The sequence below is a fragment of the Salvelinus alpinus genome, chromosome 3, assembly GCF_045679555.1.
Source record: "Salvelinus alpinus chromosome 3, SLU_Salpinus.1, whole genome shotgun sequence".
Taxonomy (NCBI): Eukaryota; Metazoa; Chordata; class Actinopteri; order Salmoniformes; family Salmonidae; genus Salvelinus; species Salvelinus alpinus.
This window is the reverse complement of record NC_092088.1, coordinates 77,459,007-77,485,572: the sequence shown is the minus strand read 5'-3', so window position 1 is coordinate 77,485,572 and position 26,566 is coordinate 77,459,007. Positions and strand designations below refer to the sequence as shown.

The 26,566-nt window shown below is 48.0% G+C and overlaps 1 protein-coding gene across 1 annotated transcript in view; it reads left to right on the top strand.

Annotated features, from left to right (window-relative positions):
- LOC139571380 (BAH and coiled-coil domain-containing protein 1-like) overlaps positions 1–26,566 on the top strand; it is a 141,691-nt gene that overhangs the window by 61,954 nt on the left and 53,171 nt on the right. The window contains exons 4-9 of the mRNA XM_071394198.1: positions 10,610–10,726; positions 14,902–17,106; positions 17,347–17,643; positions 17,793–17,915; positions 21,155–21,351; positions 22,359–22,698. Coding sequence (XP_071250299.1) covers positions 10,610–10,726; positions 14,902–17,106; positions 17,347–17,643; positions 17,793–17,915; positions 21,155–21,351; positions 22,359–22,698 — 3,279 coding nt within the window. The remainder of the gene's footprint in view (positions 1–10,609; positions 10,727–14,901; positions 17,107–17,346; positions 17,644–17,792; positions 17,916–21,154; positions 21,352–22,358; positions 22,699–26,566) is intronic.

The window sequence follows — 26,566 nt, the reverse complement described above, 5'->3', positions numbered from 1 at the left end:
GTTTACATTGCCAAAGCAAGTGAAATAGATAATAAACATGAAATAAACTATTTAAAAAATGTACAGTACACATTACTCTCACAAATGTTTGTTATAGAATGAAGACATTTCAAATGTCATATTATAATTAAAGTACAAAAGGGAAAATAAATTAACATAAATATGGGTTGTATTTACAATGGTGTGTTTGTTCTGGCAACAGGTCACAAATCTTGCTGCTGTTATGACATACTGTGATATTTCACCCAATAGATATGGGAATTATTCAAAATTGGGTTTGTTTTAGAATTCTTTGTGGATCTGTGTAATCTGAAGGAAATAAGTGTCTCTAATATGGCCCTACATTTGGCAGGAGGTTAGGAAGGGCAGCATTTTGTGGACAGTGTGCGCATAGCCTGTCTTCTCTTGAGAGCCAGGTCTGCCTACGACAGCCTTTCTCAATAGCAAGGCTATTGCTCACTGAGTCTGTACATAGTCAAAGCTTTCCTTAAACTTGGTTCAGTCACAGTGGTCAGGTATTCTGCTACTGTGTGCTAACTGTTTAGGGCCAAAGAGCATTCTAGTCTGCTCAGTTTTTTTTGTTAATTCTTTCCAATATGTCAAGTAATTATCTTTTTGTTTTCTCATGATTTGGTTGGGTCTAATTGTGTTGCTGTTCTGGGGCTATGTTCACAAACACAAACAGACCCCACAGAGCCCCAGGACCAGCTTGCTGAAGGGACTCTTCTCCAGGTTCATCTCTCTGTAGGTGATGGCTTTGGTCTCTCTCTCTCTCTCCTCTCTGTTTATCACCATTAGTTTGTGATTGCCTCTAGATGGCTGATGGAGCCTTTTGGGTAATTGTTGCCATTTAGATTCAATGGTTGTTAAAACACACACACACACATACACTGAGTGGGACCAGCATGTTGGTGGTTTTGTGCATCTGAGGAATGTGGAGGATGAGTTTTATGGAGTGCTGTTTACTTTGGCCACCACCATTAAACTTTTAACTGTTGCCAATTAACCAGCTGGGAAACCAACTGTGAGAGGGCACATATATACACACACACACACACACACACACACACACACACACACACACACACACACACACACACACACACACACACACACACACACACACACACACACACACACACACACACACACACACACACACACACACACACACATATATATATACACACCATGTGTGTTTGTGCGTATGTACAGTAGGTGTACATGTTTGCATGTGTTTGATGTGTGTGTATGTCTGGTTTGTGTGTTGTGTCTGCTGCATGGTGACAGAAATGTTTGGTTTACACATAAATATCCCCCACCCCCTGCTGAGGCCTCCGCTATCCCAGGATACAGTTCAATGTCCTTGGAGGCAAGGAGTTTAGTGGACCGGTCATTTACCTCCCGCTGACCCCCTGGAAAGAACTGTGTGTGTGTGAAAAGGATGGGTTGAAATGTATGGAACGCCATTTGGATCTTTGCGAGTCAAAAAAGATACACGTCAAATAAGCTTGTTGACCAAGCAGAACCTGAATAAGACGTCACATAGTCATTTAACACGTTCGGATATTCTTTACGTAGTTATTACACATTGAGTACATTGTCACTCATATTTCAAATGTCACAACGATTCATCGTATGCTATGATGCTGGTAAAATTTTGTCTCACGCACCTACCGCTGTCGCACGAGCACAGACACACTTCCTCAAGCTCTGGACAGTGCTGGTCATAAAAAAAGCTAGCTAGCTGATGGATGCAAACAATGTTCTTTCCCAAAAACATAGCAAAACGACATAATCTGTTTCAGTAGCTATAGTTAGCCAGATAACTATCTAGCTACAGTTGAAGTCGGAAGTTTGCATACACCTTAGCCAAATACATTTAAACTCAGTTTTCCACAATTCCTGACATTTAATCCTAGTAAGAATTCCCTGTTTTAGGTTAGTTAGGATCACCACTTTATTTTAAGAATGGGAAATGTCAGAATAATAGTAGAGAGAATGATTTATTTCAGCTTTAATTTCTTTCATCACATTCCCAGTGGATCAGAAGTTTACATACACTCAATTAGTATTTGGTAGCATTGCCTTTAAATTGTTTAACTTGGGTCAAACATTTTGGGTAGCCTTGCACAAGTTTCCCATAATAAGTTGGGTGAATTTTGGCCCATTCCTCCTGACAGAGCTGGTGTAACCGAGTCAGGTTTGTAGGCCTCCTTGCTCACACACACTTTTTCAGTTCTGCCCACAAATTTTCTATAGGGTTGCGGTCAGGGTTTTGTGATGGCCACTCCAATACCTTGACTTTGTTGTCCTTAAGCCATTTTGCCATAACTTTGGAAGTATGCTTGGGGTCATTGTCCATTTGGAAGACCCATTTGCGACCAAGCTTTAACTTCCTGACTGATGTCTTGAAATGTTGCTTCAATAAATCCACATAATTTTCCTCCCTCATGATGCCATCTATTTTGTGAACTGCACCAGTCCCTCCTGCAGCAAAGCACCCCTACAACATGATGCTGCCACCCCTGTGCTTCACGGTTGGGATTGCAAGCCTCCCCCTTTTTCCTCCAAAAATAACGATGGTCATTATGGCCTTACAGTTCTATTTTTGTTTCATCAAACCAGAGTAAATTTCTGGTATTTCATCCAAAATACCCTTAATTTATAAGACAGTTCTTATTTGATTAACGGTAGTCGGACCCACCTATGTGAAGCTAGCCACAATAAGGATTAGCGACAATAAGGATTAGCCACAATAGTGGAATTTACAGTTCGCCTGCAAAATAAAAGTCTGTTATTGACAGTGAAGCAAATGAATACAAATAGTGGAATTATGCCATAATAAACTAATCATGCTAAACGAGGTTGGAATGTTGTTATATTAATTCAATAAAATATAATAATTTGTTAATTTGACAAAATCTGTTGAAATCACACTTTAGTATTATACTTTAGAATTGCATTGGGGCCATACTTATTTCACTGTACAGCCTTACCTATGGATGGTGGATCAATGACATGGGGTATCAGTCTACTCAGTTACAGTGGCTTGTGAAAGTATTCACCCCCCTTGGCATTTTTCCTATTTTGTTGCCTTACAACCTGGAATTAAAATCGATTTTTTGGGGGGTTGTATCATTTGATTTACGCAACATGTCTACCACTTTGAAGGTGCAAAATATTTTTTACTGTGAAACAAACAAGAAATATCACCAAAAAACTGGGAACCTGAGCGTGCATAACTATCCCCCCCCCCCCCAAGTCAATACTTTGTAGAGCCACCTTTTGCAGCAATAACAACTGCAAGTCTCTTGGGGTATGTCTCTATAAGCTTGGCACATCTAGCCACTGGGATTTTTGCCCATTCTTCAAGGCAAAACTGCTCCAGCTCCTTCAAGTTGGATGGGTTCCCCTGGTGTACAGCAATCTTTAAGTCATACCACGGATTCTTAATTGGATTGAGGTTTGGGCTTTGACTAGGCCATTCCAAGACACTTAAATGTTTCCCCTTAAACCATTCGAGTGTTGCTTTAGCAGTATGCTTAGGGTCATTGTCCTGAAGGAAGGTGAACCTCTGTCCCAGTGTCTCAAATCTCTGGAAGACTGAAACAGGTTTCCCTCAAGAATTTCCCTATATTTAGCTCCATCTCTCATTTCTTCAATTCTGACCAGTTTCCCAAGCCCTGCCGATGAAAAACATCCCCACAGCATGATGCTGCCACCACCATGCTTCATTGTGGAATGGTGTTCTCGGGGTGATGAGAGGTGTTGGGTGTGCGCCAGAAATAGTGTTTTCCTTGATGGCCAAAAAGCTCAATTTTAGTCTCTTCTGACCAGAGTACCATCTTCCATATGTTTGGGGAGTCTCTCACATGCCTTTTGGCGAACACCAAATGTGTTTACTTATTTGTTTCTTTAAGCAATAGCTTTTTTTCTGGCCACTCTTCCGTAAAGCCTAGCTATGTGGAGTGTACGGCTTAAAGTGGTCTATTGTCACGATCGCTGTCGTCGTGGAAATGACCGGACCAAGGTGCAGCATGGTACATTTCTTTTTATCTATAAATGTCGCCAACAAAACAAAGAATAAGGAAACGACCGTGAAGCTTACTTCAGCTATCATGCCACTAACAAGGTCTAGAGCGCAGAGCAGAGTACTGGAAGTTTAGAGCGCAGAGCAAGCACCACTTGTCCTGGCTGGATACCCACTTTGGCCCAACACGTGCGGAGCGCAGGCACAGGATGCACTGGGCTGTGACAGTGCACTGGAGACACCGTGCGCAGAGCCGGCGCAGGATGCCCTGGACCGAAGAGGCGCACCGGAGACCAGGAGTGCTGTTCTGGCACAATCCGTCCTGGTTGGATGCCCACTCTAGCCCGGCCGATGCGGGGAGCTGGAATATAGCGCACCGGGCTGTGAACACGCACTGGAGACACCGTGCGCTTCACCGCAAAACACGGTGCCTGACCAGTACCACGCTCCCTACCGTGAGCACGGGGAGTTAGTTCCGCCAACCTACCCGTGTGCCCCCCAAATTATTTGGGGGGGGAGTGGCCTCCCGGTCTTCCTTGCCATCCGTGACCCTGTGTAACGCTGGTCCCCTTTTCTCTCTGCTTCCACCTTCCTCGCTGCCTCTGCCTGCTTCCACGGCAGGCTCTCGTGTCCTGACATCATCTCCTCCCAGGTCCATGATGTCCTCCACTCTGTCTGCCCCTCCTTACCACGCTGTTTGGTCCGCTTGTGGTGGGTAGTTCTGTCACGATCGCTGTTGTCGTGGCAATGACCGGACCAAGGGGGAGCATGGTGAGCGTACATTTATTTTTATTTATAAATGTCGCCAACAAAACAAAGAATAAGGTAACGACCGTGAAGCTTACTTCGGCTATCATGCCACTAACAAAGACAACTACCCACAAATACCAAAGGAAAAAAGGCTGCCTAAGTATGATTTCCAGTCAGAGACAACGATAGTCAGCTGTCCCTGATTGAGAACCATACCAGGCCAAAACATGGAGCTTTGCAGCTCCTTCAGGGTTATCTTTGGTCACTTTGTTGCCTCTCTGATTAATGCCCTCCTTGCCTGGTCTGTGAGTTTTGGTGGGTGGCCCTCTCTTGGCAGGTTTGTTGTGATGCCATATTCTTTACATAAAAAAATTTGATTTAATGGTGCTCTGTGGGCTGTTCAAAGTTTTTGATATTTTTTTATAACCCTACCCTGATCTGTACTTCTCCACAACTTCGCCCTGACCTGTTTGGAGAGCTCCTTGGTCTTCATGGTGCTGCTTGCTTGGTGGTGCCCCTTGCTTAGTGGTGTTGCAGACTCTGGGGCCTTTCAGAACAGGTGTATATATACTGAGATCATGTGACAGATCATGTGACACTTAGATTGCACACAGGTGGACTTTATTTAATTAATTATGTGACTTCGGGAGGTGGTTGGTTGTCACAGATCTTATTTAGGGGCTTCGGGACTGGACTACAGGATTGTTTTGCTATCACAGACTGCAACATGTTCCGGGATTCTTCCGATGGCATTGAGGAGTACACAACATCAGTCACTAGCTTTATCAATAAGTGCATCGAGGACGTCGTCCCCACAGTGACTGTATGTACATACCCCGACCAAAAGCCATGGATTACAGGCAACATTTGCACTGAGCTAAAGGGTAGAGCTGCCGCTTTCAAGGTGCGAGACTCTAACCTGGAAACTTACAAGAAATCCTGCTATGCCCTGCGATGAACCATCAAACAGGCAAAGCGTCAATACAGGGCTAAGATTGAATCATACTACAGCGGCTCCGATGCTCCTCTTATGTGGCAGGGCTTGCAAACTATTACAGACTACAAAGGGAAGCACAGCCGCGAGTTGCCCAGTGACACAAGCCTACCAGACTTGCACAAGAAACCACTAGCCTACTAAACCACTTCTATGCTCGCTTCGAGGCAAGCAACACTGAGGCATGCATGAGAGCATCAGCTGTTCCGGACAACTGTGTGATCACGCTCTCCGTAGCCGACGTGAGTAAGACCTTTAAACAGGTCAACATACACAAGGCTGCGGGGCCAGACGGATTACCAGGACGTGTGCTCCGGGCATGTGCTGACCAACTGGCAGGTGTCTTCACTGACATTTTCAACATGTCCCTGATTGAGTCTGTAAAACCAACATGTTTCAAGCAGACCACCATAATCTCTGTGCCCAAGAACACAAAGGCAATCTGCCTAAATGACTACAGACCCGTACCACTCACGTCCGTAGCCATGAAGTGCTTTGAAAGGTTGGTAATGGCTCACATCAACACCATTACCCCAGAAACCCTAGACCCACTCCAATTTGCATACCGCCCAAACAGATCCACAGATGATGCAATCTCTATTGCACTCCACACTGTCCTTTCCCACCTGGACAAAATGAACACTTATGTGAGAATGCTATTCATTGACTACAGCTCAGCGTTCAGCACCATAGTACCCTCAAAGCTCATCACTAAGCTCAGGATCCTGGGACTAAACACATCCCTCTGCAACTGGATCCTGGACTTCCTGACGGTCCGCCCCCAGGTGGTGAGGGTAGTTAGCAACACATCTGCCACGCTGATCCTCAACACTGGAGCTCCCCAAGGGTGCGTGCTCAGTCCCCTCCTGTACTCCCTGTTCACCCATGACTGCATGGCCAGGTACGACTCCAACACCATCATTAAGTTTGCAGACGACACAACAGTGGTAGGTAGGCCTGATCACCGACAACGACGAGACAGTTTATAGGGAGGAGGTCAGAGACCTGGCCGGGTGGTGCCAGAATAACAACCTATCCCTCAACGTGACTAAGGAGATGATTGTGGACTACAGGAAAAGGAGGACCGAGCACGCCTCCATTCTCATCGACGGGGCTGTAGTGGAGCAGGTTGAGAGCTTCAAGTTCCTTGGTCTCCACATCAACAACAAACTAGAATGGTCCAAACACACGAGACAGTCGTGAAGAGGGCACGACAAAGCCTATTCCCCCTCAGGAAACTAAAAAGATTTGGCATGAGTCCTGAGATCCTCAAAAGGTTCTACAGCTGCAACATCGAGAGCATCCTGACTGGTTGCATCACTGCCTGGTACAGCAATTGCTCGGCCTCTGACCGCAAGGCACTACAGAGGGTAGTGCGTACGGCCCACTACATCACTGGGGCTAAGCTGCCTGCCATTCAGGACCTCTAACCCAGGTGGTGTCAGAGGAAGGCCCTAAAAAAGACCAAAGACCCCAGCCACCCCAGTCATAGACTGTTCTCTCTACTACCGCATGGCAAGTGGTACCGGAGTGCCAAGTCTAGGACAAAAAGGCTTCTCAAACAATTTTTACCCCCAAGCCATAAGACTCCTGAACATGTAATCAAATGGCTACCCGGACTATTTGCATTGTGTGCCCCCCCCCAACCCCTCTTTTACGCTGCTGCTACTCTCTGTTTATCATATATGCATAGTCACTTTAACTATACATTCATGTACATACTACCTCAATTGGGCCGACCAACCAGTGCTCCCACACATTGGCTAACTGGGTTATCTGCACTGTGTCCTGCCACCCACCACCCGCCAACCCCTCTTTTACGCTTTTACGCTACTGCTTCTCTCTGTTCATCATACGTATATGCATAGTCACTTTAACCATATCTACATGTACATACTACCTCAATCAGCCTGACTAACCGTTGTCTGTATGTAGCCTCACTACATTTATAGCCTCGCTACTGTATATAGCCTGTCTTTTTACTATTGTTTTATTTCTTTACTTAACTATTGTTTCACCTATTACCCTTTTTGCGCTATTGGTCAGAGCCTGTAAGTAAGTATTTCACTGTAAGGTCTACACCTGTTGTATTCGGCGCACGTGACAAATAAACTTAGATTTGATTTGATTCATAGCAAAGGGTGAATACATTTGCACGCACCACTTTTCCGTTTTGAATATTTTTGAATTTTTTGAAACAAGTTATTTTTTACATTTAACTTCACCAATTCAAACTATTTTGTGTATGTCCATTACATTAAATCTAAGTAAAAATCAATTTAAATTACAGGTTGTAATGCAACAAAATAGGAAAAATGCCAAAGGGGATGAATACTTTTGCAAGGCACTGTATACCCAGAGAACAGCTCTTACTGCGGGAATCTGAAACCACTGATTTGAGCCACATTTTTTTGTACCAGTGTAACGGGTGTTGTCGTCGGATGATGAATAATCGGACCAAAGCACAGCGTGGTACGTGTTCATGCTTTTTATTTAAACTGAACACTATAACAAAATAACAAAGAGAATAAACGAAACCGAAACAGTCCTGTCAGGTGCAGAAAACATTAAACAGAAAATAACTACCCACAAAACATAGGTGGGAAAAAGCTACCTAAGTATGGTTCCCAATCAGAGACAACGATAGTCAGCTGTCCCTGATTGAGAACCATACCCGGCCAAAACAAAGAAATACAAAACATAGAGAAAAGAACATAGAATGCACACCCAAATCACACCCTGACCAAACCAAAATAGAGACATAAAAGGCTCTCTACGGTCAGGGCGTGACAGTACCCCCCCCAAAGGTGCGGACTCCGGACGCAAAACCTGAACTTATAGGGGAGGGTCTGGGTGGGCATTTCTCCGCGGTGGCGGCTCTGGTGCGGAACGTAGACCCCGCTCCACCTCTGGCTTTGCCCACTTAGGTGGCGCCTCTAGAGCGGGGACCCTCGCCGCCGACCCCGGACTAGGGACCCTCGTAGCGGGCCCCGGACTGAGCGCCCTCGTTGTGGGCCCCGGACTGGGCACCCTCGTTGCGGGCCCCGGACTGGGCACCCTCGTTGCGGGGCCCGGACTGGAGGGCGAATCAGAAAGCTCCAGACTGGAGGGCGACTCGGAAGGCTCCGGACTGGAGGGTGACTCGGAAGGCTCCGGACTGGAGGGCGACTCGGAAGGCTCCGGACTGGAGGGCGACTCGGAAGGCTCCGGACTGAAGCGCGACTCGGAAGGCTCCGGACTGGAGACCGTCGCTGGAGGGAGGAGACGCAGAGACAGCCTGGTGCGTGGGGCTGCCACAGGGCCCACCAGGCTGGGGAGACCAATATAGAGACATAAAAAGCTCGCTACGGTCAGGGCGTGACAACCAGTCAACCTACTATGTGTATTGAACACTTTTCCAGAGGAAAAACAATACAATGTGGATGTTTTGGAGTCTGAGAACTCCGAGGAGGAAGTTGGGAAAAAAACACTTGGGTACTGAGTAGACTAATATCCAATTTCATTGATCCCCAATCCTTAGGTAAAGCTGTACAGTGCAATATGAATGTCAATACACACAATAGGCTGACTGGGCAGGTGATGTCCCTCAGTCAAAGTCCCTGATAAGAGCTACAACGCTAATATTTGCGTAAACTCTTCACAGTTGTGTTCTTTGTGTGTCACCAAGTAGACTAATACCTAATTTAATTGCTCCACATTACACACTCCAATGTTGTTTAACATTACCTAGTCTAAATATGCCATGATTCCACCAATTGTATTCTTCTGTCACTTTCAAAGAGGGACTTTAATTTTGAAGGCCAACCGCAATTCCACTATTGTGGCTAATCCTTGTTGTGGCTAGCTTCACAACACATAACCCGGTCCGGTCACTAGCCAGAGGAAGCTAGTTGGCTGCTTATAACATTAGATTTGGGCAACAGGGTTAAGTAACATGATTATCCCCATCATTTACAGCTAGTTATTTTCATGAACTGAAGTTTAACAACAAGTGGCTACCTAGCTAATACTTACTCACATGGATTCCTAAATCATTGCTAAGAATATTGAAAATGACTGCAGTTTCTCCTGGTCATTGTTTTCAGGCTGGTTGGATTGGTGCTAGCTAGGTACCAAGCTAAAGCTAGCTAGCTACCCCAGAAGTTGCTAATAACATGTATCAAAGATATTTGCTTACATTTTTGATCCTGCGTGTTTGATCCTGATCTTATTTCAAATGCTCACACAGACATTTTCCCATAGTCGAACAAATAATGGCTTATTACCAACGCGGTATTGTAAACACATCATTTGTGGCAGGTGTGTGCTTGTTTGCAGACTTTTATTTTTTGTAGAGCTTTGACAGTACTAGTGATCGTAGTGGTGGAGCTTGGCTTGCACGTGCAAATTCAGCACACACAACATTCTATAATGGAATTTTGTTATTTAACCTGTCAAATGAAAAGCTTGACGTGTATTGTTTTTGACACACAAAGACCCTAATGACGTTCCAAAGAAATGGGTTATAGGCTGAGCGTCCTGAAGAGAAAAACACAGACTTGTTTTGTATAAGCAAAGTCTATCCTGAAAAATACCCAGCTCTTGTCAGTTACACTCTGGTATTGTTGTTGTCACCGCTGTATCTGCTGTAAATGATGGGGATAATCATGTTGGTGGCATTTAGGCCTAATGTCAAAATTACATTTAATTTAACATCTCTCTCTCCCCCTCCCTCCCCTGTCTCACTTCCACCCTCTAACTCTATCTCTCCCACTTTCTTTTGGTCTCTCTCCCTCTCTTTCTCTCCTCGCTCTTCCTATATCTCTCTCTCCCCCCTCCTCCCTCTCTCTCAGGGTATCCCCGGTATTCAGGAGGTCTGAGTTCCCCCTTTCTTCCCATGAGCCCCTTGGATCACCATAGCAACAGCAACGTTCTCTACGGACAGCACCGCTTCTACGACACTCAGAAAGGTGTGTGTGAGACAGAGAGAGAGGTGTGTCAGAGAGAGAGAGGTGTGTATGTGTAACAGTATAGCTTCCGTCCCTCTCCTTGCCCCTACCTGGGCTCAAACCAGGGACCCTCTGCACACATAGACAACAGTCACCCTTGAAGCTTTGTTACACATCGCTCTACAAAAGCCGCAGCAAGGGAAACAACTATTTCAAGGTCTCAGAGCGAGTGACGTCACCAATTGAAATGATATTAGCGCACACCCTGCTAACTAGCTAGCCATTTCACACCGGTTGTGTATGTGAGAGAGTGCGAGAGAGAGAGGAATATGTGTGTGAGAGAGAGAGAGGTGTGTATGTGTGTGAGAGAGATACAGAGATGTGTGTGTGTGTGTGGGTGAGAGAGAGAGAGAGAGAGAGGTGTGTGTGAGCGAGAGAGAGAGAGAGAGAGAGAGAGAAAGACAGAGAGAGGTGTGCGTGTGAGAGAGAGTGGTTATGTGTGTGTGAGTGAGAGAGAGAGAGAGAGGTGTGTGTGTGAGAGAGAGAGAGAGGTGTGTGTGTGAGAGAGAGTGGGTATGTGTGTGAGAGAGAGTGGGTATGTGTGTGTGTGTGAGAGAGAGAGGTGTGTGTGTGTGTGAGAGAGAGAGGTGTGTGTGTGAGAGAGAGAGAGAGAGAGAGAGAGAGAGAGAGAGAGAGAGAGAGAGAGAGAAAAAAAAAAACAGAGAGAGAGAGAGAGGTGTGGGTGTGTGAGAGAGAGTGGGTATGTGTGTGTGTGAGAGAGAGAGAGAGAGAGACACACTGGATAATATTAAGAAATGCTATAGATGGAAGGAAAGTAGTGTGGTAGTCAATGGTAGGCTTTGAGGGGACTCTTACGGTACATACACCTATAACTCATCCCTTGGCAGTATTACTGTAGATTACTTCATCACTGACCTCAACCTAGTCTCTCAGAGCGTTCACAGTCAGACCACTGACACCCCTATCAGATCACAGCAAAATCACATTCTACTTGAACAGAGCAATACTCAACCATGAGGCATCAAAGCCAAAGGAACTGCACAATATTAAGAAATGCTATAGATGGAAGGAACGTAGTGTAGAAACCTACCAAAAACAATGAGGCAACAACAAATTAAATCCCTTTTAGACAACTTCTGGGGCAATACGTTTCACAGTAATAGTGAAGGTGTAAACTTGGCAGTAGAAAATCTTAACAGTATATTTGACCTCTCAGCTTCCCTATCAAATAAAAATGTAAAGCCGACGACCGAAGAAAATTAACAAGGACAAATGGCATGATGAAGAATGCAAAAACCTAAGAAAGAAATTGAGAAACCTATCCAACCAAAAACATACCCGGAGACCCGGAAAACATGAGTCTATGCCTTCATTATGGTGAATCACTAAAACAATACAGAAATACACTACGGAAAAAGAAGGAACAGCACATCAGAAATCAGCTCGATGTAATTGATATCATGACACAAGGCGAGCCCCAGATGCAGACACAGGAGGCAGATGGTTGGAGTCTTACAATATTTAATAATCCAATAGGGGAAGGCAACAGAATGGTCGTGGACAGGCAAAAGGTTCATAACCAGTTCAGAGTCCAAAAGGTACCAAAGGGCAGGCAGAATCAAGGTCAGGGCAGGCAGGATGATCAGGCAGGCAGGAAAGTAGTCCAGTCAGGCAGGGGTCATAACCGGGAGGACTATCAAAAAGAGAATAGCAAAAGGAGTACTGCAAAAACGCGCTGGTTGACTTGACTAACATACAAGACGAACTGGCACAGAGAGACAGGAAACACAGGGATAAATACACTGGGGAGAATAAGCGACACCTGGAGGGGGTGGAGACAATCACAAGGACAGGTGAACCAGATCAGGGTGTGACAATTGAAGAATCAATAGAATCTCCCGAGTTGTGCAGCGGTCTAAGGCACTGCTTCTCAGTGCTAGAGGCCTTACTACAGACACCCTTGTTCGAATCCAGGCTGTATCACAACCGGCTGTGATTGGGAGTCCCATAGGGCAGCGCACAATTGGCCCAGCGTCGTCCGTGTTTGGCTGGTGTAGGCCGTCATTGTAAATAAGAATTTGTTCTTAACTGACTTGCCTAGTTAAATAAAGGTTAAATAAATGAAACATGAAAGCAACTTCTGGGAAAATTATAACAAACTAAGCTAACAACAACATGAAGAGGTATCTATCCAAAACGGAGATGTATGCATAAACCACTTCTCCAATCTTTTTGGCTCTATAACAAAGAACAGTCAGCAAAAACATATACATGATCAAATACAAATCTTAGAATCAACTATTAAAGACTACAAGAACTCACTGGATTCTCCAATTACATTGAATGAACTGCAGGACAAAATACAAACCCTCCAACCCAAAAAGGCCTGTGGTATTGATGGTATCCTCAATTAAATTATAAAATATACAGACCACAAATTCCAATTGGCTATACTTAAATGCTTTAACATCATCCTTAGCTCTGGCATCTTCCCCAATATTTGGACCAAGGACTGATCACCCCAAGCCATAAAAGTGGAGACAAATTTGATCCCAATAGCTACCGTGGAATATGCGTCAACAGCAACCTTGGGAAAGTCCTCTTCATTATCATAAACAGCAGACTTGTACATTTCCTCAGTGAAAACAATGTTCTGAGCAAATGTCAAATGGACTTTTTACCAAATTACTGTACGACAGAGTCAAATGTCTACGGTTTCACTATGATCTGGTGCTTCTGTCCCCAACCAAGGAGGGCCTACAGCAGCACCTAGATCTTCTGCACAGATTCTGTCAGACCTGGTTCCTGAGAGTAAATCTCAGTAAGACAAAAATTATGGTGTTGCAAAAAAGGTCCAGTTGCCAGGAACACAAATACAAATTCCACCTAGACACCATTGCCCTAGAGCACACAAACTATACATACCTTGCCCTAAACATCAGCGCCACAGGTAACTTCCACAAAGCTGTGAAAGATCTGAGAGACAAGGCGACAAGGCAAGAAGGGCATTCTATGTCATCAAAAGGAACATAACATTTGACATACAAATTAGGATCTGGCTAAAAATACTTGAATCAGTTATAGAACCCATTGCCCTTTACGGTTGTGAGGTCTGGGGTCTGCTCACAAATCAAGTATTCACAAAATGGGACAAACACCAAATTGAAAAAATATATATCTGTGTACAATGTAAAACATCAAATAATGCATGCAGAGCAGAATTAGGCAGATACCCGCTAATTATCAAAATCCATAATTGAGCCCTTAAATTCTACAACCACCTAAAAGGAAGCAATTCCCAAACCTTCCATAACAAAGCCATCACCTACAGAGAGATGAACCTGGAGAAGAGTCCCCTAAGCAAGCTGGTCACAAACACAAACACACCCCACAGAGCCCCAGGACAGCAACAGCAACACAATTAGACCCAACCAAATCATCAGAAAACAAAAAGATAATTACTTGACACATTGGAAAGAATTAACAAAAAATCGGAGCATACTAGAATGATATTTGGCCCTAAACAGAGAGTACACAGTGGCAGAATACCTGAACACTGTGACTGACCCAAACTTAAAGGAAAGCTTTGACTATGTACAGACTCAGTGAGCAAAGTCTTGCTATTGAGAAAGGCCGTCGTAGGCAGAAATGTTATGTGCACACTGCCCACAAAATGAAATGGAAACTGAGCTGCACTTCCTAAACTCCTGCCAAATGTATGACCATATTAGAGACACATAGTTCCGTCAGATTACACAGATCCACAAAGAATTCGAAAACAAACTCAATTTGGATAAAATCCCTTATCTAGTGTGCAATCCCAGGAGCAATATGTGTGACATGTTGCCACAAGAAAAGGACAACCAGTGAAGAACAAACACCATTGTGAATACAAACCTTTACTTATTTTTATTTATTTTCCCTTTTGTACTTTAACATTTGAAATGTCTCTATTATTTAGGAACTTGTGAGTGTAATATGTTCTTTTTACTTAATTTACTTAATCTATTTCACTTGCTTTGGCAATGTAAACATATGTTTCCAATGTCAATAAAGCCCTTTGAATTGAATTGAGAGACAGAGATTTTTCCTCTTTTTTAAAATATTGTTTAATTTTCCAAATATATATTTGTAATGCTTATAAATAATATTTAAACGATGTCATTTATTTTCAGATCATTTCTACTTGCGAAGCCTGCCGTCCCAGTCCCCTCTTCTCTCAACCAATCACAGCCTTCTGCCATTGTCTAGGACTGCCCCCGGACATCCTCTGGGGTCCTGCAGCAGAGAAACAGACTCTGGGGGAGGAGGAGGTGGAGGGGCTCTCCAAAAGAGCTCCAAGGAACTGGGGATGGTGGAAAAGAGTGTGTCGAAAGAGAGATCCAGCAGCAAAGAGAGACACCAGGAGAGCAAAGAGAGACATCATCATCACCACCAACATCAGCCTCATCCGTTCTCTCAACCCCACTCCCTCCCCACTCACATGAGTGAGGAGGACCACCGACACAAAACCCCCAACCTTCCCACTCACATGAGTGAGGAGGACCACCGACACAAAACCCCCAACCTGCCCACGGAATACAGGGACGACCCCGCAAACCAGGGCTCCAAACACAACTGTGCTCAACTTAGTAAACTATCCAATGGAGACTCTGTGTCCAAGGACGGGTCCCTGAACAGCTGTGGGAGTGGAGGGGGTAGCAGACCCCAGGGGAGTGGTAGTGGGGGGGTGAGGCGATGCTCCAATGAAGGGGGGGTGAGCGGGGAGATGAGGATAAGCGAAACTCTCCCCTCCTCGTCAGACTGTCTGCGTCGAGCAGCCATGATGGGACCCCACAACCCCAATGCCATGGCTTCTTACTCCATGCCCCCACCCCCTCCTCCACCCCTACACATGGGCCCTGCTGTGGGAGGGGGCTGGCTGCACCACCCTCATCACCCCCATCACCCTCACCCTGAGTTCTACTGCCCCCCTGCCCCCGCCCCGCTCACCCTCACCCATCCTAAAGACGGAAGGGAGGTAAAAGTCTCTGGCCCAACGTACATCCCCTCAGTCGGGCCTTTAGGGGACATGGGGTCCCCTGACTGCCATGGTGCTGGAGGAGGAGGAGGAGGAGGAGGAGATAAGGATGAAAAAGGGGCAGAGAACAGCGGAGGAGGAGGAGGAGGAGGAGGAGGAGGAGGAGGAGGAGGAGGAGGAGGAGGAAGAAGAGGATCTTGTGAAAGTCTTCCTTCTCCTCTTCATCCTCATCCTGATCGTCCTCAGTCTAGTAGCTGCCAGAGGAAGCCGTCGTCCCAGACGCAGCAGCCACAGCCACAGCAGCAGCTGGGCTACTGCAAGGCAGACAAGCCCCCGGACTGGAACCAGAACCACAACTACAACCAACACCACAGCCAGAACACCCAGCCCAACTCCCAGCCTCAGCCCCATAACCCTAACCACCAGTCTGGGCCTCGCTCTTGCAGCCTAGAGGCCTCTTCCACCAGGGGAAACCTGGAGGTCCTAGAGGTCTACCGGGCCTCCCTGCCTCTGGAAGCCCAGAGTGCTCACCCCAAGACTGGGCCCTACGCCAGCACCCCGCCCTTCCGGGACTGTTCACACTCAGGTCCTCCTGATGGAAAGGGGGGGTTGGGGGTGAGTGGAGGTGCCCAGAGAGAGGGACAGAAGGTTGCTAGGATACTGCACCAGCGGCACAGTAGTCATGGAAGCGGGTCGGGTTCTGATGGATCAGGGACTGAGAGGGGGAGAGAGGGGGGGAAGCAGAATCAGAATCAGAAGCGTGAGGGTGTTGTCATGGGGTACGGGGGTCAAACTCCCTCCACGCTGCACCCCTGGGGGATACCGAGGGGTCCCCAAGAGGACGAGAGGAGGATCTCCCCATACACAGAGTCCTACCCAGATAACAAGACTCAAAACCACCACGATCAACAGCACTGTAAGACAGCTCCTCATCCCTCTCACCCTCACCCCTCCTCCCGCTCCTCCCCCCACCCAGAAGGAGAGAGCAGTGCCATGAAGAACCTGATGAACTACAGTTCCCAGCAGCCTTTGCTGCTCTCCCAGAGGAGTCTCTTCGGGGGGCTGGGCTGCCTGAAGCAGGGGGGCGAGAGGGGCGAGAAGGGGGGCAGATCCAGCACCCCTCAGGACCACCCCAAACAGCCCCTACCCCCCAGGAGAGGGTCCACCAGCGAGGGGGAGAGGATGGATGGAGGGGGGAGAGGTAGAAGGGAGGCGGGGGAGACACACGGGGAGGGGGAGGTACGACAGCCCCCTGTGGGTATAGCTGTGGCGGTCGCCCGGCAGAGAGAGCCCCCCCAACACCCCTCAGACACCCACCCAGGACACAGCCGACAGGGCAGGGTTCTGCCCAGTGTCAAAGGTGAGTGCTGAATCTATGCATCTGTATGTCTCTGTATTTTTATTAACTTCAGTATCTAAATTTTTTTTTAATGGTTTTGCAACTTTTTCAATAGCTGCATTGTGTTAGAAGTCTGGCATTACTTATGAATGATGAATAATGTATTATGAATTATGAATTTTGAATTTTGACATTGCTAGGTTAGCTTTGTTTTAAGGTTGCCATATCTGCTTTCTAAACCCTCCCTCTGTGTGTTGCAAGGTGTGTCTCGGTCTGTGTACCCGCTGGTCCGGGAGGCAGAAGAGAGGAAGAGGATGACCGAGGAGCAGCTGAGCCTTCATCACCTCGACCGAGACAGAGAACTCCTCATCAGGGAAAACCAGGAGAGAGGGGAGTTTGCCAGGATCCACCCATCCAGCAGTTGCCATGGTGACCTGACATCTCACCTTCTGGTGCCTGGCGGGGCCAGCCAATTAGGTGGAGACCCTTCTGCTCACGCCCACCACCATTGGATGCAGCGGACTGGAAGTCCCTCCCTCTGGATGGGCCATTCATATGGTGAGCTGAGCATGCAGTTTCCCCACAGACCATGACAAACGCTTGCAATGTTGTGCAACTGTCTTTACACGTGGATCAGGAAGTGTGGAAATAACATGCAGAAACAAACCCAAAGTTCATGTTCTCATCTTGTGTTTTCTGTCTCTCAGGTCTGAGCCATGCTGCGCTGCACCAGAGTATGGGCCCAGGGTTCGGCCCTGGCCTGCCTCTGTCCCAGGACCCCTCTGGCTCCCTGGTGGTCCTGCCCTCTGAGCCTGCACACCACCACCTGGGTAAGACACACAAATACACATGCAGGCCCTGTACACACACACACACTCAGCCAGTTAGCCAGCGCTGAAGATGAACCTCCATTAGAATGGTTTGCATAATGCTTTACACTCAGAGAGGAGACATTAGAATATCTACTCCCATTATCAGAGCTATGAAACACAGAGACTTAGTCAACCATTTTACTATGATTAGCTAATGATACCTAAACACAGAGAGAGAGATGGCACTTCTTCTCATGGTTCAGCTACAGACAGAGAGATGCAGTGTGTGAGTGTGTGGGATGAGTGTGTGCTCCTATGTGGTGGAATTTTGCGGTGTGTGTGAGGTATGACATAGTCAGATGATTGTGGCGTGTGTGTGTTGCTGCTCCTTTGCAAACAGGCTGTGAAATGTAATTATCTGCCAGCTCTCTTGCCTCGCTCCTTGGGAGTTCCTACAGAGAGGGGAAGTGCATCCACTGAACCCTTCCCCAGGGAAACTTAAGCCCACTCAGGCTAATCTCACAGAACAAAGGTTCCCAGCAACGTCAGTGGCAGCCACGGAGGGATGTGTGTGTGTGCGTCTGATGGGACATATGGGAATGTGTGTCTTGCCATGCACATAAAGACGAGAGAGAGAGAGAGAGAAAGAGAGAGAGAGAGAGAGAGAGAGAGAGAGAGGGTTTCAAATTTGGGGAAATGACACTCTCTAATTGTTTTATATTTTTGACATTTTGTCAGGAAATGCAGCTCCGTCTCAGGTTCTGCTGTTGTGCAGTGGTTGCACAGCCTTTCCTTTCCTCTCTCTCTCTTGCTCTCTGTGAGTGTGGCCTCTCCCCTTCTCTCTCTCGCGCTCTCTCTCTGCCTCTCTCTCTCTCGCTCTCTCTCTCTCTGTGTTGCCTCTCTCTCGCTCTCTCTCTCTCTCTCTCTCTCTCTCTCTCTCTCTCTCTCTCTCTCTCTCTCTCTCTCTCTCTCTCTCTCTCTCTCTCTCTCTCTCTCTCTCTCTCTCTCGCTCTCTCTCTCTCTCTCTCTCTCTCTCTCTCTCTCTCTCTCTCTCTCTCTCTCCCTCTCTCTCTCTCTCTCTCTCTCTCTCTCTCTCTCTCTCTCTCTCTCTCTCTCTCTCTCTCTCTCTCTCTCTCTCTCTCTCTCTCTCGCTCTGTGTATGGCCTCTCCCTGAATTCAATTCAATTCAAGGGGCTTTATTGGCATGGGAAACATGTGTTAACATTGCCAAAGCAAGTGAGGTAGATAATATACAAAAGTGATATTGTGTGTGGCCTCTCTCTCTCTCTCTCTCTCTCTCTCTCTCTCTCTCTCTCTCTCTCTCTCTCTCTCTCTCTCTCTCTCTCTCTCTCTCTCTCTCTCTCTCTCTCTCTCTCTCTCTCTCTCTCTCTCTCTCTCTCTCTCTCTCTCTCTCTCTCTCTCTCTCTCTCTCTCTCTCTCTCATTCTCTATCTCTCCCCCCCCTCTCTCTCTCTCTCTCTCTCTCTCTCTCTCTCTCTCTCTCTCTCTCTCTCTCTCTCTCTCTCTCTCTCAATTCAATTCAATTCAATTCAAGGGGCTTTATTGGCATGGGAAACATGTGTTAACATTGCCAAAGCAAGTGAGGTAGATATTATACAAAAGTGAAATAAACAATACAAATTAACAGTAAACATTACACATACAGAAGTTTCAAAACAATAAAGACATTACAAATGTTATATTATATATATACAGTGTTGTAACAATGTACAAATGGTTAAAGCACACAAGTTAAAATAAATAAGCATAAATATGGGTTGTATTTACAATGGTGTTTGTTCTTCACTGGTTGCCCTTTTCTTGTGGCAACAGGTCACAAATCTTGCTGCTGTGATGGCACACTGTGGAATTTCTCCCAGTAGATATGGGAGTTTATCAAAATTGGATTTGTTATCAAATTCTTTGTGGATCTGTGTAATCTGAGGGAAATATGTCTCCCTAATATGGTCATACATTGGGCAGGAGGTTAGGAAGTGCAGCTCAGTTTCCACCTCATTTTGTGGGCAGTGTGCACATAGCCTGTCTTCTCTTGAGAGCCATGTCTGCCTACGGCGGCCTTTCTCAATAGCAAGGCTATGCTCACTGAGTCTGTACATAGTCAAAGCTTTCCTTAAGTTTGGGTCAGTCACAGTGGTCAGGTATTCTGCCACTGTGTACTCTCTGTTTAGGGCCAAATAGCATTCTAGTTTGCTCTGTTTTTTTGTTAATTCTTTCCAATGTGTCAAGTAATTATCTTTTTGTTTTCTCATGATTTGGTTGGGTCTAATTGTGCTGTTGTCCTGGGGCTCTGTGGGGTGTGTTTGTGTTTGTGAACAGAGCCCTAGGACCAGCTTGCTTAGGGGACTCTTCTCCAGGTTCATCTCTCTGTAGGTGATGGCTTTGTTATGGAAGGTTTGGGAATCGCTTCCTTTTAGGTGGTTGTAGAATTTAACGGCTCTTTTCTGGATTTTGATAATTAGTGGGTATCGGCCTAATTCTGCTCTGCATGCATTATTTGGTGTTCTACGTTGTACACGGAGGATATTTTTGCAGAATTCTGCATGCAGAGTCTCAATTTGGTGTTTGTCCCATTTTGTGAAATCTTGGTTGGTGAGCGGACCCCAGACCTCACAACCATAAAGGGCAATGGGCTCTATGACTGATTCAAGTATTTTTAGCCAGATCCTAATTGGTATGTTGAAATTTATGTTCCTTTTGATGGCATAGAAGGCCCTTCTTGCCTTGTCTCTCAGATCGTTCACAGCTTTGTGGAAGTTACCTGTGGTGCTGATGTTTAGGCCGAGGTATGTATAGTTTTTTGTGTGCTCTAGGGCAACGGTGTCTAGATGGAATTTGTGGTCCTGGTGACTGGACCTTTTTTGGAACACCATTATTTTGGTCTTACTGAGATTTACTGATTTTATTATTTATTTTCTCTCTCTCTCTCTCTCTCTCTCTCTCTCTCTCTCTCTCTCTCTCTCTCTCTCTCTCTCTCTCTCTCTCTCTCTCTCTCTCTCTCTCTCTCTCTCTCTCTCTCTCTCTCTCTCTCTCTCTCTCTCTCTCTCTCTCTCTCTCTCTCTCTCTCTCTCTCTCTCTCACACACACACACACACACACACTCAGTCCCTTTCTGAAAGCTTTATTGATTTGAACAGAACAGACTGAAAATAACCACTATCAATGGTAAAATTTTGCAAATTACAACTCTCTTTCTCTCTCTCTCTTGCTATCTCGCTCTCTCGCTTTTGTTCTCTCTAGATGTGATGGAGCAGTCAGCTCTGTGGCCCTCGGTCTATGGAGCCCGAGGCCCGTCCCCCCACATGCAGCATCACGCTGTTTACTCCCGTTCTCCGTTCCTACGACAACAGGAGCTCTATGCCCTGCAGCACCACCACCACCAACAACAACAACACAGGGCCATGGAGCACATGCACCGACAACACACTCTCTCACAGGTAAACACACACACACTCTCACAGGTAAACACACACACACTCTCACAGGTAAACACACACTCTCACAGGTAAACACACACTCTTACAGGTCCACACTCTCACAGGTAAACACACTCTCACAGGTAAACCCACCCACACACACTATCACAGGTAATCACACACACACACACTCTCACAGGTAAACACACACACTCTCACAGGTAAACACACTCTCACAGGTAAACACACTCTCACAGGTAAACACACACACACTCTCACAGGTAAACACACACACACACACACACACACACACACACACACACACACACACACACACACACACACACACACACACACACACACACACACACACACACACACACACACACACACACACACTCTCTCACAGGTAAACACATACACACACTACGCAAAGGCAACACATACACTCTCAACACTTGTGTACAACCTTTAGTGGAGAGAATACTCTTAAACCAAGTGACTTTTGCTCCCAGTAACAGTAGCCCAAATGACCTTTCTACACTGCAGTTTCCCCCTTGACCATGACCAACACTCATGATGTTGTGAAACTGTCTGCACACGTGGATCAGGAAGTTAGGAAATAACATGCTGAAACAAACCCAGAGTTCATGCTTTCACCATCTTCAGCATATTCAGTAGCATATTCAACCACAAGAGCCAGGGATGTTTCAACATAGAGAAAGGGGAAAACCAGGTTTTAGTTTTTAAAGAGAAAGTTTGTTAAGAGACAAAGGATCCTAGCAGACTGCCAATGACCTTTGGCTGTCTGTAAAGGTCTGTACAAGCTTGTGGCGTTTTCCCAAGAACCCCCACTGTGTTCCTAACATGATGGTAAGGGTTTTTAAGGAATACGTGGCTCTTATCATGGGCTCAAAACAGATCTAACTTCTTTCCCCTCTGTCTCTCCCCCCTCTTTTCTCTCTCCCATATCTCCTTTCGTTCATCCCTCTACATTTCTTTCTCTACTCCACTCCACCGCCCTATAGAGGAAGGCAGAGGAAACCACTATCACCATTGATGACCGTCCTCTCCACGAGACCTCGAGAACCTCCCGTGCTGCTAAGCTCTTCTCCCACACCCCTCCCTCCAAGACTACCCCTCCTTCACAGGGGGTGTGTCCTAGCAGCCACCAATCACCCTGCTGCCACTCCCCTTCCAGGAGACCACACCCACAGAACCTTCTAAACCCCGCCCCCAGCCCTGCGGCTGCAGCTCCGAGATCCCCAGCTCTAAGCCCCGCCCCCTCACACCTGTCAAAAGTAGTGGAGAGAGGGGAAAGAGGAGAGGGGCAGCTGCCTCAGGATTACCCACAATCCTTAGAGCCAGGTGAGTTTGGATGGATGGACTGATGTCTGAGCTGTATGTTTCCTGGCAAACTCTGACCCTGTCACACACAAGTAGCCCACGCACTCTGACCCTGTCACACACAAGTAGCCCACGCACTCTGACCCTGTCACCCACAAGTAGCCCACGCTCTCTGACCCTGTCACACACAAGTAGCCCACGCACTCTGACCCTGTCACACACAAGTAGCCCACGCTCTCTGACCCTGTCACACACAAGTAGCCCACGCTCTCTGACCCTGTCACACACAAGTAGCCCACGCTCTCTGACCCTGTCACACACAAGTAGCCCACGCACTCTGACCCTGTCACCCACAAGTAGCCCACGCTCTCTGACCCTGTCACACACAAGTAGCCCACGCACTCTGACCCTGTCACACACAAGTAGCCCACGCTCTCTGACCCTGTCACACACAAGTAGCCCACGCACTCTGACCCTGTCACACACAAGTAGCCCACGCACTCTGACCCTGTCACACACAAGTAGCCCACGCACTCTGACCCTGTCACACACAAGTAGCCCACGCACTCTGACCCTGTCACACACAAGTAGCCCACGCACTCTGACCCTGTCACACACAAGTAGCCCACGCTCTCTGACCCTGTCGCACACAAGTAGCCCACGCTCTCTGACCCTGTCACACACAAGTAACCCACTCACTCTGACCCTGTCACCCACAAGTAGCCCACGCACTCTGACCCTGTCACACACAAGTAGCCCACGCTCTCTGACCCTGTCACACACAAGTAGCCCACGCTCTCTGACCCTGTCACACACAAGTAGCCCACGCTCTCTGACCCTGTCACACACAAGTAGCCCACGCACTCTGACCCTGTCACACACAAGTAGCCCACGCACTCTGACCCTGTCACACACAAGTAGCCCACGCTCTCTGACCCTGTCACACACAAGTAGCCCACGCACTCTGACCCTGTCACACACAAGTAGCCCACGCTCTCTGACCCTGTCACACACAAGTAGCCCACGCACTCTGACCCTGTCATCCACAAGTAGCCCACGCTCTCTGACCCTGTCACACACAAGTAGCCCACGCACTCTGACCCTGTCACACACAAGTAGCCCACGCACTCTGACCCTGTCATCCACAAGTAGCCCACGCTCTCTGACCCTGTCACACACAAGTAGCCCACGCACTCTGACCCTGTCACCCACAAGTAGCCCACGCTCTCTGACCCTGTCACACACAAGTAGCCCACGCTCTCTGACCCTGTCACACACAAGTAGCCCACGCACTCTGACCCTGTCACACACAAGTAGCCCACGCTCTCTGACCCTGTCACACACAAGTAGCCCACGCTCTCTGACCCTGTCACACACAAGTAGCCCACGCACTCTGACCCTGTCACACACAAGTAGCCCACGCACTCTGACCCTGTCACACACAAGTAGCCCACGCACTCTGACCCTGTCACACACAAGTAGCCCACGCTCTCTGACCCTATCACACACAAGTAGCCCACGCTCTCTGACCCTGTCACACACAAGTAGCCCACGCACTCTGACCCTGTCACACACAAGTAGCCCACGCTCTCTGACCCTGTCACACACAAGTAGCCCACGCACTCTGACCCTGTCACACACAAGTAGCCCACGCTCTCTGACCCTGTCACACACAAGTAGCCCACGCTCTCTGACCCTGTCACACACAAGTAGCCCACGCTCTCTGACCCTGTCACACACAAGTAGCCCACGCACTCTGACCCTGTCACACACAAGTAGCCCACGCACTCTGACCCTGTCACACACAAGTAGACCACGCACTCTGACCCTGTCACACACAAGTAGCCCACGCTCTCTGACCCTGTCACACACAAGTAGCCCACGCTCTCTGACCCTGTCACACACAAGTAGCCCACGCACTCTGACCCTGTCACACACAAGTAGCCCACGCTCTCTGACCCTATCACACACAAGTAGCCCACGCTCTCTGACCCTGTCACACACAAGTAGCCCACGCTCTCTGACCCTGTCACACACAAGTAGCCCACGCTCTCTGACCCTGTCACACACAAGTAGCCCACGCACTCTGACCCTGTCACCCACAAGTAGCCCACGCACTCTGACCCTGTCACACACAAGTAGCCCACGCACTCTGACCCTGTCACACACAAGTAGCCCACGCTCTCTGACCCTGTCACCCACAAGTTGCCCACGCACTCTGACCCTGTCACACACAAGTAGCCCACGCTCTCTGACCCTGTCACACACAAGTAGCCCACACACTCTGACCCTGTCACACACAAGTAGCCCACGCACTCTGACCCTGTCATCCACAAGTAGCCCACGCTCTCTGACCCTGTCACACACAAGTAGCCCACGCACTCTGACCCTGTCACCCACAAGTAGCCCACGCTCTCTGACCCTGTCACACACAAGTAGCCCACGCTCTCTGACCCTGTCACACACAAGTAGCCCACGCTCTCTGACCCTGTCACACACAAGTAGCCCACGCACTCTGACCCTGTCACACACAAGTAGCCCACGCACTCTGACCCTGTCACACACAAGTAGCCCACGCACTCTGACCCTGTCACACACAAGTAGCCCACGCTCTCTGACCCTGTCACACACAAGTAGCCCACGCACTCTGACCCTGTCACACACAAGTAGCCCACGCACTCTGACCCTGTCACACACAAGTAGCCCACGCTCTCTGACCCTATCACACACAAGTAGCCCACGCTCTCTGACCCTGTCACACACAAGTAGCCCACGCACTCTGACCCTGTCACACACAAGTAGCCCGATCTCTCTGACCCTGTCACACACAAGTAGCCCACACTCTCTGACCCTGTCACACACAAGTAGCCCACGCACTCTGACCCTGTCACCCACAAGTAGCCCACGCACTCTGACCCTGTCACACACAAGTAGCCCACGCTCTCTGACCCTGTCACACACAAGTAGCCCACACTCTCTGACCCTGTCACCCACAAGTAGCCCACGCACTCTGACCCTGTCACCCACAAGTAGCCCACGCACTCTGACCCTGTCACACACAAGTAGCCCACGCTCTCTGACCCTGTCACACACAAGTAGCCCACGCTCTCTGACCCTGTCACACACAAGTAGCCCACGCTCTCTGACCCTGTCACACACAAGTAGCCCACGTTCTCTGACCCTGTCACACACAAGTAGCCCACGCACTCTGACCCTGTCACACACAAGTAGCCCACGCTCTCTGACCCTGTCACACACAAGTAGCCCACGCTCTCTGACCCTGTCACACACAAGTAGCCCACGCACTCTGACCCTGTCACCCCCAAGTAGCCCACGCTCTCTGACCCTGTCACACACAAGTAGCCCACGCACTCTGACCCTGTCACCCACAAGTAGCCCACGCACTCTGACCCTGTCACACACAAGTAGCCCACGCTCTCTGACACTGTCACACACAAGTAGCCCACGCACTCTGACCCTGTCACACACAAGTAGCCCACGCACTCTGACCCTGTCACACACAAGTAGCCCACGCACTCTGACCCTGTCACCCACAAGTTGCCCACGCACTTTGACCCTGTCACACACTAGTAGCCCACGCTCTCTGACCCTGTCACACACAAGTAGCCCACGCACTCTGACCCTGTCACACACAAGTAGCCCACGCACTCTGACCCTGTCATCCACAAGTAGCCCACGCTCTCTGACCCTGTCACACACAAGTAGCCCACGCACTCTGACCCTGTCACACACAAGTAGCCCACGCACTCTGACCCTGTCACACACAAGTAGCCCACGCACTCTGACCCTGTCACACACAAGTAGCCCACGCACTCTGACCCTGTCACACACAAGTAGCCCACGCACTCTGACCCAGTCACACACAAGT